This window comes from Ovis canadensis, chromosome 3, assembly GCF_042477335.2.
Source record: "Ovis canadensis isolate MfBH-ARS-UI-01 breed Bighorn chromosome 3, ARS-UI_OviCan_v2, whole genome shotgun sequence".
NCBI lineage: Eukaryota > Metazoa > Chordata > Mammalia > Artiodactyla > Bovidae > Ovis > Ovis canadensis.
The window spans coordinates 188,556,016-188,568,400 of NC_091247.1; the positions used below are offsets into that span (position 1 = coordinate 188,556,016).

General features: G+C 36.4%; 1 protein-coding gene across 8 annotated transcripts in view; it reads right to left on the bottom strand.

Annotated features, from left to right (window-relative positions):
- Positions 1–12,385, bottom strand: part of FGD4 (FYVE, RhoGEF and PH domain containing 4) — a 289,247-nt gene that overhangs the window by 200,469 nt on the left and 76,393 nt on the right. For 2 of the 8 annotated variants that reach the window (XR_011256104.1, XM_069585365.1), the window contains exon 1: positions 2,876–3,137. The exons of 1 other annotated variant lie outside the window; for it this stretch is intronic. Coding sequence is in view for 2 of the 7 variants with exons in the window: in XM_069585365.1 (XP_069441466.1) it covers positions 2,876–2,885 (10 nt within the window). In the remaining 5 variants the exon portion in view is untranslated. Of the gene's footprint in view, positions 1–2,875; positions 4,883–12,385 lie in introns of those variants that run through there. 5 more of the 8 variants (XM_069585363.1, XM_069585369.1, XM_069585367.1 and 2 more) reach the window with 5 other exon arrangements.

Here is a 12,385-nt window from a genome sequence, read left to right on the forward strand (position 1 = left end):
TCCCTGGTGGCTCAGAGGGTAAAGCATCTGCATATATATATATATATATGTGTGTGTGTATATATATATAATCTGGTATTTAATAGCAAAAAAATCCTAAATTTTAAAGTTACAATAAAAATTAGGAGAAATGACTATTTCTAAGTGTAACACATGTTCACTAAAATTTTACTCATTCATGAAGAAAAGTCGGGTATTTTATGCATGTTAAGTTGCCTTCAGTCATGTCTGACTCTGTGAGACCCCGTGGACTATAGCCTGTCAGGCTCCTCTGTCCATGGGATTCTCCAGGTAAGAATACTGGAGTGGACTGCTATGCCCTCCTCCAGGGGATCTTCCCGATCCAGGGATCAAATGCACATCTCTCACTCTCCTGCACTGCCAGGCAGGTTCTTTACCACTAGTGTCACCTGGGAAGCCCTGTATTAACTTATATTACCATCTAAACTAGCAAGGTAGATGCAGAAGCAGTATAAAGAAAAAAAGTAAATCCCCTATAATCTTGAAATCAAATATTCCAATCCAAAACAATTACTTGAAGAAAAACACTCCAAACTTTCATATTTTGATTGTATATTCATATTACTCTTGCTATTTGTATTCCATTAAAATTTATCATCATGCCTATAAAGTTTTAAATAGAAGACACATTAAAGAATTTATATTACTTTGTTACTTTAAGTTACTCTAAATTCAGTTCCATTCATTCCACAAGGTAGGTCGTACTCCATGCTGGTGCAAGTCTGTGACATAGGGGCCTCTCTACACAATGGGAATGAAAAACAACAAGCTTTTTCTTTCTCTTGTGGCTGAATTATTGGGAGAATCTCAGGCCAGACCATTTCTAAGCTAGTGAAACAAGGAAAAATCAAAGGCTTTGGCTGAAGTCTTGTGAATCTATGTTTCTCCTGGCACTAGTATTTTCATAGTCCAAGCTTTCTACGTATAGATTTAGTTACTTTTCCATTCACATGAAGCTTGTGGCATAAAAAACCTGCTTTAGTTAAGGAAGTTCTCTGTCAGTGTTCACCAGTGATCACCTATTTGCAAATATTCTATAAATCCCAGTCCATGAAGAAAGCAATGTCATCCACATTTGAAAAATAGCTAGCACATAGGCTGCCTGCCACACAGAAGTAAAAGTTTTTTAAATGTGTGATTCCTAAGTTTAAACAAACATGGAATCCAACACATTTGTTTAAAATCCTAATTCAATGCTTGTCCTTAAGTTCTAAGTGGTCTAAAGACCACTGGTGGTCCAGTGGCTAAGAATCTGCCTGCCAGTGCAGAGCACTCAGGTTTGATCCCTCATCCAGGAAGACCCCACATGCAGCAGGGCAGCTAAGCCCAAGCACCACAACAACTGAAGCCCATGTACCTGGAGCCTGTGCGCATACAACTACTGAAGCTCATGTACCTAGAGCCTGTGCTCTGCAACAACTGAAACCATCGTAACAACTCAACTAAGGAGTAGACTCCACTCGCCACTAGAAAAAGCCCATGCACAGCAACAAAGATCTGTGCAAACAGTCAAAAATAATACATTCAAAAAATTAATTAATTTAAAAACAATTCTAAGGTATAGCTATTATGAATGTCTTAAATCAGGAATACAAATACAATGGGAGGGGACTTCCTCAGTGGTCCAATGATAAAGAATCCACCTTCCAATGCAAGTCACACAGCTTTGATCCCAATGGGGAAACTAAGATCCCACATGCCCGGAGAAAACTAAGCCCACCAACCACTACTAGAGAAGCCTGCACACCACAACCCAACACAGAGATAAATAAACAAACAAAGTTAAGAAAAAACAAATACAATGGGAATTTCCCCCCAAGTCATCTTGCAAAGATCATTTTTAAAAAATGGTAATGTTCTCTGATTTATAGTCTAAAATCTTTAAAGATGTTAAATATCCAACTATAAAGTATATGCTAACTAAAGTAATACTTTTTAACAGAATATCATATAGCTGTTGAATTTTTACTAAGAAGTTTTGTAGTGTGAAATATTTAATGTTATTTGGAAAGGGGAAAGAATGATTTTTAAAAATTCATGTAAATCATGACCTCAGTTTTACCAAACAACAAAGGGGAAGAACACATCAAAATGTTATCAGTAGTTACACTCAAATGTTTATTTTCCGTCTCCTTATTACAAATAAAAAATATGTTTTAAAATGTTTTTTTATGAATAAAACATTCACTTACTGTGGTTTTTCAGTTAAACAGGAAAGACCCTGAGAACATTAAAGCCACAATGCTAGGAGGATCTATGCAAGTCAACTAGACTTGGAGACCAATAAATAATAGGTAATTTTAAGAAATCCTTAACTTTGTTGCATTGCCAATGCACCTTGCTGATGTTTTAGAAATAAAGAGAATTTTATCCTCAAATAATTGATGACTGAGAGAATATTAAATGCATAAATAAATTCTAAGAAACCTGTCGAAATGTAGCTTTTACATATTAGAAATGGAAGTAGTAGAAATAGGAGGAATGAGGCTATAAGAAAGACTCAGCTAAGATAGGTCAACGCTGATTGCACACAGCACAGTTCACTTTCACTGCTCCCAGGGAACACTGCTATGCTACGAATCCACAGGAAGAAATGTCATTACCTCAAGTAACTGTACTTGGGCCATGAAAATAAGAAAAACTGTACCCCTGTGTTAAAATCACAGCAGGAAACCATTCTAAACAAGAGGCAGGATAATTTTTCAATAATGATACAAATTACTTATAATTTGGTAGTAAACAAAGAGATAAATACCGGTTACTTTATCTACTCATATACTTTGCATACTCAAAAAGTTCAAGTGTTTTTAAACTAAAATATTTTAAAAATAGAAACTGCAAAAACAATACTCACAGCCTCCCATAAAGAATTCCTTTCAAACAACATCCAGCAGTGCCTTTTTTTCTTCTGGTTAATCATTCTTAATTCCTGCTTGTGGAGGGACTATCTGGATCTACAGTTTGTGGGTAAAATCTATAGGTATTCTTCATTTAGACACCAGTCACGCACACATCTTCTGTTCGACAGGGTAAAGATCTATCTAAGGGGAAGTACAGAGCTACGTTTCATAACTCCTTCCACCACTGATGCAGCCTCAAAGAACTACGCAAGTAACAAATTTCAAAATTCCACAAAGGTATTTCAAAATGTAGTGAGAGAACTCTAGAACACTGTGGCAAAATGGGAAGGATGGGGCCAACTGCATGTGATTTAATTGTAGTTATACTCTTTAAATTTACAAACTATCCTTGAAAACTAGGTCTTAAAGAATTTCAGAATTTTTTTCATGGTCATAAGAAAAGAAAAATCATAAGAAATGCTGAATAACAAAGCCATGTCCATCTCCCCCAAAACAAGTCTTTTATCTCTTCCCAGGTTACTAGCAATCCCAAATGACTTCGTTGAAAACAAAAATTAGAATTTTAAAGAAGAGGCACCAATGAGCAAATTTCCCATCCTTGTCATGCTTATAAGATAAAATTACTAATCAAAGTTATTGTTTTAGATAATATATAACACAGACTTCTCAAAACATCTAAGGTTTACCATCACATGGATTTAAAATTTTCATAGTGACACTAATTTCCCTTTCATGTGATGTTTAGATGGTATAGTCAGAATCAAACTATAATAATCCAGACTCAGAACAACTTTATAACATCACTTCTTCAAATTATTGTGTTTCTGAAAGAATTGAAAGTCATGTACTACCTTAAAGTACTTGACAGTACTTGAGGAAATTTTGATAGGTAGAATAAAACAAAACATGGAGAAAACTACTTGGAGAAACACACACTAAAATTACAAATCCTTAGAAATTTAGAAATCCTCCCTTTGTATGGATAAGAAAACTGAGATCAAGAGTGTTAAGGAAACCTAGATATAGACATATTGGTATTAAAGAGACAAGATATATACATTTCAGACATTCTGATAGGCTTTCTTCAGTTCAATTTCCATGGCATTTTATTTCTAAATTAGGTGTTTCTTAAACTTGCTTTCATGGGGTGGTAGTTTTGAGAGTTAATAACTGGCCTGCAACAATCTCTTCCTGTCAATGAACGTTGTTATTGCAAGCTTTCATTGCAAGCTTTGAAAGCTTATTTCTATGAAATGAAAGGTATAATAATGAGACATGCCATGTTCATATGGTGTGAAGAAGTATCCAACGGCTAATACTTTCCAAATTCCACCAACCTATGCCAGCATCCTCACCCAGATCAGCTGAAAGCTGAGAGTGTCCTCTGCAGAGTTAGGGTAGGTTTTGCACAGGAAGTGTTGCTCTATGCGCTCAGGCATAAGCGACGAAGTCAAATGAGGATGTCAGCATTTTTGGTTCCTTCTCTCTTAGCTCAGAAAAGTACAGCAGGAAACTTCAAACTGACCACATGCCAGTGAACTACTGGCTGAAACTGGACCTGTTCTGCCCTGCTACAGTGTACCAGACTGGAAGTACACAAATAAGTATGTTGGCTCTGGTTCTTGACATCTTCTTTTTCAATGTTTTAGCAGTTTGGCAGGCAAACAAAAAATTCATATGGAATATTTTCTGACTATTTGACATTGTACATTGTAGATTTTTAATATCTTTATAATTAGCTAAACTTTTTCACTGTTTTTTCAGATATTATGTGAATATAGCTCTAGAAATCTGTTACAGGGATTGCACTGAAATAAAATTTCATACATATGAAATTCCCCTTAGTTTTCTGTCTACACGTTGGTCTGCTAGTTTTTATAAAAACACATTTATACCTCTTGACTTTAAATCAAGTGATTTAAATTAATTCATTCATACAATAAATTGAGAACAGCTTTAAGAATCATAGTATCAACCAATCTGTTATAAAGCTAAAGTTAGTAATCCCCTCAAAAAAGAAAAACACATTATTATGTGGCTAAAAATAAATCTTCATTTAAAAAAAAAAGGGCAAAGCTATTTATCTGCTCTTAACACCACAATCATTGGAGAAGGAAATGGCAACCCACTCCAGTGTTCTTGCCTGGAGAATCCCAGGGACGGGGGAGCCTGGTGGGCTGCCGTCTATGGGGTTGCACAGAGTTGGACATGACCGAAGTGACTTAGCAGCAGCAGCAACACCACAATCATTCCATTCCATGTCTTGATAAAATTAATATTATCATGGGTAATTACACCTGTGTATTATTTTGCACCCTTCTCATAACAACCCTAACAAAAAGGCATTAATTAGCCCCACTGTATAGGTGATGAAGCTATATGGCAGAGCTGCAATTCAAACCTTGGACTTTTTAACTTCAAAACCTGAACTTGATCCCTGGGTCAGAAAGATCCCCTGGAGAAGGGAATGGCAACCCACTCCCTGTATTCTTGGCTGGAGAATGCCATGGACAGAGGAGCCTGGTGGGCTACAGTCCATGGGGTCGCACAGAGTTGGACACAACTGAAGCGATTTAGCATTCAAGAGGCTCTTTAGTTCCTCTTCACTTTCTGCCATTAGAGTGGTATCATCTGCGTATCTGAGTGCCGGGAGCTGCCATGGGAGATCCTACCCATGACAAGGTCATGTGGAAGAGAACTGTTAAGCAAGGCTTCAGAACTCAAGGGGCTCCCTACCCTCTCTCGAGCATCTACCCCAAAACCAGAATCTGTCTGTTTTACTGTTTCATGACTTTTACCAACTCCTCTGACATTAACAGGGGGCTAACCCTGACCACTTTTCTCTGGAGAAAATCAACTTAGGGCTATAGCTAATAAGTCTCCTGGACATGAGAGAAATATTTCAAATCAAACCCCCTCTATTAGCATTCTAGCTTGCTTGGCAGGTTATCCAGACTCTTGCAGCTATGCATACAATTATTTACAGCCTCCCAACTGTGAGAAGCACGGAAAGCCTAAAACATAGAGCCTCTGAAAGAGTTAAAAGTTATTAGAGTAGTGCTAGTGCTGATGTAGGATTTCATTATTGGGCCAATGCTTCCCATTTCTCTTATCCACTGTGCACCTGGGAATGCATTAGTTAACATAGTGAGAATGCTAGAAAAACAAGTGCAGCCTTGAATTTAACCATATCAAACTTTTGAGCTAATTGGTTTTCTTGTAACTCACTGAACCTTTGCTATGTGAAAAACGTAACTCTGTTTGGCATTTTCTGAGGCTGACATAGATTAGAAATATAAAGAAAAAACACTTTGAGGGAAAATAAGTTTTCTGGTTGAGCTGCCTTTATCAAAAGAGGGTCATAAAATGTTCACAGGCCTCCAAGGCCAGAAGATACTGTACACAACATCTTTTGTGGAAAAGGTATGTAGAAAAATCATGGTTTTGATAAGGGCAATACTGCTGTAATGTTGGGCTTACTCTGTATGACCTTGCATCTTTCATTTCCCCCTATGTATAAGGCAAAGTATAAAAGTAGCTTTTAAAAGATAAAGCTTTTGGGCCTCGCAGAAGCTTGGTCACCCCGTGTTTTTTTCTCCTCTCTATCTTTCTTTCTCTCTCTCTCTCCCCTCTCCCTCTCTTTTTCAGGCTGATCCCTTGGAGCACGGGGGCTCCCTGTGTTCACTTATCTGCCTGGGTTTCTAAGACCTGAACGGGAAGACGTTCTGCGTCTTCACTCCCTCGGGAGACCGGGAGGGCACCTGTGGCCTCTGTGAACAGGGCAAACTTCTTGTCTTGAAGTTTTATTGGTTCTCTATGTAAACCAAGGAATATCAGCCTCTTTCTCTCCTCTATTTTCTTATCTACAACATTCTTATCTGTCTGTCTCTCTCTCAATCAATCGCCGATGCCGTTTCTCCTTCAGGTTTCCCTGGATCCTGCGGGGGCTGGACCCTGGCATCTGAGGTTGTTGATATTTCTCCCAGTAATCTTGATGTAAGTTCATGATTCACCCAGCATGGCATGCACCCCAATGTTCACTGCAGCACTCTTTGCAACAGCTAAGACACGGAAGCAACCTAAATGTCCATCAATAGAGGAATGGATAAAGAAGACGTAGCACACATATACAATGGAATATTACTCATCCATTTAAAAGAATGAAACAGTATCACTTGCAGCAACACTGATGGACCTAGAGACTGTCATGAGCGAAATAAACTGACAGAGAAGCAAAGATACCATATGATATCCCTTATATGTGCAATCTAAAAAGAAATGATACAAATGAACTTATCTACAAAACAGAAATGACTCACACACTTAGAGAATGAACTTATGGTTCTTAGGGAGAAGGATGGGAGGAAGGGTTATTAGAGTTTTGGATCGGCATGAGATGATGCTGTTTTTTAAACATATAACCAATAAGGATCATCTGTATAGCATATATTTTAATAAACATGCTATATTTTAAATAAATAACCAACAAGGACTTTCTGTATAGTATACGGAACCCTGCTCAATGTTATGTGGCAGCCTGGATGGGGAGAATGGTACATGTATATGTATGGCTATGTCCCTTTGCTGTCCACCTGAAACTATCACAACATTGTTATTTAGCTATACTCTAATACAAAATAAAAAGTTGAAAAAAGAAACAACTGATCTCTAAAATGCACATTGCCTGCCATTCTCCCAAAGTTTTCCCAAAATTTTAACCTCAGAAAGAATAAGAAAAACTTTTACCCCTATGTCTGAGTTTTCTTGGTTTTAACCCTCAAAGTGAAAGCTTAAAAATGTTCATGTCTGGTAAAGCAAATTTCCTCTTTTTACTTCATGTAACTCTTCCCATTACTAAACTCTTCAAAACTTTGTATCTAATCTACTCATAAAGTGAAGCATTTTATAACTAGCCTAAAACATTAGAATCATTTAGAATAACTTATCCTATAGCCCACCAGAGCAACAGTCAGTTTTAATTTTGCTTGTCAGTTATGAGAAAGAGAAGAGTCACTTCCTCAAGGTCACTCTGAGCCAGAAATAGAATTCTGGTTTAAGGTCTGGTCACTAAATCACGCTTCCTCTGCAACAGTGAGCCACCATTGGTAAACTGGTCACCAAGTGACAGAAAATAACAAAAAAATATGGGATACTTAAAATACTTTTTCTGTTGATATTTATTTCCCCTACCTGTCCACTCCTTCTATTTTGGCCATTGCCAATATATTCTGTATTGTAGTTATGAAAAGAAACCGCAACTGCCTTGGCAGATAAAGAAAAAATATCTATTCCTATTTCAAACATGAAGCAAATGTTTCATTTCCTTTTCTTATTAAAATATGGGATATAACCTCAAAAATTATGATAGCTTTTAAAAGTGTCATATTAACTCTGCTGCTGCTGCTGCTGCTGCTCCTGCTGCTAAGTCGCTTTAGTCGTGTCTGACTCTGTGCGACCCCACAGACAGCAGCCCACCAGGCTCCCTCATCCCTGGGATTCTCCAGACAAGAACACTGGAGTGGGTTGCCATTTCCTTCTCCAATGCACGAAAGTGAAAAGTGAAAGTGAAGTTGCTCAGTCATGTACCACTCTTAGCAACCCCATGGACTGCAGCCTACCAGGTTCCTCAGCCCATGGGATTTTCCAGGCAAGAGTACTGGAGTGGGATGCCATTGCCTTCTCCTCATATTAAATCTACTTTTTTCCATTTAAGTTTTACTGGTACATACTATTATCTTTTGACTTATAAACTTACGATAGTTCACTAAGAAATGTGTAGATGTTAACATGTATGGCAACTGGCATCACTGTTTTATCTAAAGCAGTAGTACCACTTGAACTTTCTGTTATTGATGGAAATGTTCTATATTTGTGCTATAGTATAAAGAAGCTATATGAGCATTTGAAACATGACTTGTATGATCAAGTAATGTGTGACCAAGGAACTAAAATCTTATTTTAGTTAATTTTAGTTTTAAGAGCAACCTGTGGCTAGTGGACACAGCTCTGAAGCCTAGGTGTATGTGTGTGTATTTTTTTTAAATAAAATATGTAAAGTTTATAACTTTTATTTTGAAGTAATTATTGACTCACAGGAAGTTACAAAAATAGTACAGAGAGGCCTAATTTCCCCTAAGAAAGAAAGATAGCACTAAGTCGTGTCCAACTCTTGAAATCCCATGAACTGTAGCCTGCCAGGCTCCTCTGTCCATACGATTCTCCAGGCAAGAATACTGGAGTGGGTTGCCATTTCCTTCTCCAGGGAAACTTCCTGACCCAGGAATTGAACCCAGGTCTCCCACAATGCAGGCAGATTCTTTGCCAACTGAGCTATGTGGGAAGCCCCAATTTTCCCTAACCATTATGTCATATTATATAACTATAGTACAATATCAAAACCAGGAAACTGACATTTGTACTACGTGCATGTTTAGTTCTATGCCATTTTATCACTTGTATAGACTTGTGTGACCTCCACCACAATGAAGATACTGAACAATTTCCGTCATCATGAAGAGCTCCCTCATGCCACCCCTTTATAGGGTGAACATAAGGAGAACACCCTTCTCCCCACCTTGTCTAACCCCTGGTAGCCACTAATCTATTCTATATAACATGCTGTCGTTTACAGAATGCACTGTTAAGTGGAATCACACAGTATGTGATTTTTGAGACTGCCTTTTTTTCACTTAGCATAATACCCTTGAGCTCGAGTCAATTTCTTGTATGCATCAAGAGAGTGTTCCTTTTTACTTCTTTGTTGAATTCCATACTGTGGATATTCCATAGTCAACTTAGCCATTCATGTTAATGAATGTGAGGATGTTCACAGTTTGGACTATTACAACAAATAAAACTATGAACATTTTGCACAGGTTTTAGTGTAGATCTAAGTTCTCATTTCTCTGCAATAAATGTTCCAAAGTGCAGATGCTAGACTATATGATGAGTGTCCACATGTGCTTATTTTCACTTGTCATCTGTGGATTTTTTTTCATGTTGTTTCCCCATTTTCTAATTAGATTGTTTCGGTTGTTTTACTATTAAGTTTTGAGAGTTCTTTACATATTTTAGAGAGGATCCTTTGTCAAATATAGGGCTTCAAAATATTTTTCCAGTCTATAGCTTCTCTTATCACCCTTTTAACAGACAAAAGTTTTAAATTTTGATGAAATTTTATCAATCTTTCTTTTACTATTCATGCTTTTGGTCATGTGACTAATAACTTTTTAAAAATTCTTTATTGAAGTACAGTTGATTTATAATGTGTTAGTTTCAGGTGTACAGCAAAGTAATCAGATATATATATATATATATATAATATCTCCACCCTTTTCTAGACTGTTTTCCCATACAGGCCATTACAGAGTATTAAGTAGAGTTCCCTGTGCTATACAATAGGTTCTTACAAATTATCAATCTTATATACAGCAGTGTACATATGTCAATCCCAATCTCCCCATTTATCCCTCCCTGCCCATCCTTTGATAACTGTAAGCTTGTTTTCTACATCTGGGACTCTAATTCTGTTTTGTAAATAAGTTCATTTATACCTTTTTTAAGATTCCACATATAAGCAAGATCATATATATTTGTCTTTTTGTGTCTTACTTCACTCAGTATGACAATCTCTAGTACCATTCATGTTGCTGCAAATAGCATTATCTTGTTTTTTATGGCTGAGTAATATTCCATTGCATATATGTACCAAATCTTCTTCATCCATTTCTTTTTTGATGAACATTTAGGCTGTGTTCATGTCCTGGCTATTGTAAACAGTGCTGCAATAACCATTGGGGTGCATTTATCTTTTTGAATTACGGTTTTCTCTGGGTATACCAACCCCAGATCCTGAAGCTTTTCTCCTATGTTATCTTTTTAAATTTTTACAGTTTTTTATGTTTTACATTTAAATTGATAATCTATTTTGAATTAATTTATAGCCATATTGTAAGGTTTAGTTTTTTTGTTTTTGTCTATACCTATCCAACTGCTCAAGCATCATTTGCTGAAAAGACAAACTGTATTACTTTTGAACCTTTGTCAAAAATTAGCAGGCTGTACCTGTATGGGGCTATTTCTAAGTTCTCTATTACATTGCATTAATCTATTTGTCCCTCTGGCAACCAGAGAGTTGATTACTATAACCACATAATGTTTTAAAACTAGACCAAGTAATTTTCTCAACATTACTCTTCTTTATCTAAACTGTTTTGGGTATTCTAGTCACTATGTCTTCCCATATACATTTCAGAATAACCTTATTCATACCTACACAAATTTCCAGAGAATCTTGGGAAAAATTGTTAAACCTGTATATTAATTTGGGAGATCATCATCTTTACAATACTGAGAGTCTTTCAGACCATGAACACAGTACATGTCTCTCCATTTATATAGACTTTTGATTTCATCATCAGCAATTTTAGATTTCCTGGGTATATAGTTTAAAAGCAAGTCAAATGATGAACTATAAACAGCTTGTAAATGCTACCAATATAAAAAGTGGTAGTCCAAATAAATTTTAGGAGTCAAAATAATCTTGGCTAACAGAGTTAAAAATCAAGAATAACACAACAAATAACACAACAAATATATCCACGGGGGGATAAGTATATTTGGCTGAAAGACTGGCTTTATATAATTTATATAATTTTATATAATTTACAAAGAAATGTAAGGGCACAACACGGTATTTTGCAATTAAAACAATAAACAGGATAGACCGGAGGTATAAAACAGATAAATTGGAGATAAAATATCCTCCAATTACATGTAGCACTGTATTCCCTTTTTTGGATTATTATATTTAGTCTATGAATCATGATACCTGTGTATTATATATGCAACAACTGTATAAGATCAAGGCTCTAAATTATATAATTTCAAAAGTCTCCTCCAAGTCCTACATTAAATTATTTTATTTTTTGAAGATTTCATGGTTGAAAAGGTTTTATGAATTTTGCTACATAGGTATCTTTGGAGGGCAGGTCAAGTAGAAAAAATAATTCTATTGAATATAAGTGTATGTAACCATTTGGAAAATTTACTAAAGCTATGGGGGAAAGAGATACAAGAAATCTGAAGGCGATTAAAATTATCTAGCCCAGAAATGAGTATTCTGTGAAAATACCTGGAAGGTAATCAGGAACTTATGTATCTATCCAAAGGAAATAAAGAACAATTTTTAAATACATACAAAAATACATTCTTAACAACTGAGTTAAAAAATAGTGAAACTACCATAGGTGCGATTCATGGGGTCACAGAGTAGGGCAGGACTGAGCGACTGAACTGAACTGAAGTGAACTGAACCGTAGGTGTATGAACCCTGAAATAAACAAGGCCTTATTTAATGATGAATAAAGTATAGTTGTGAAGGCGGAAGAGTATCAAAACAACACAGCGACCTCCCCACCTACCTCCCATCAACGTTCTACAAGTGTCTAATCCAAGCCTTCGGAAATCCATATCCAGCTTTCAAAGCTGACTGAGAAGGAAGA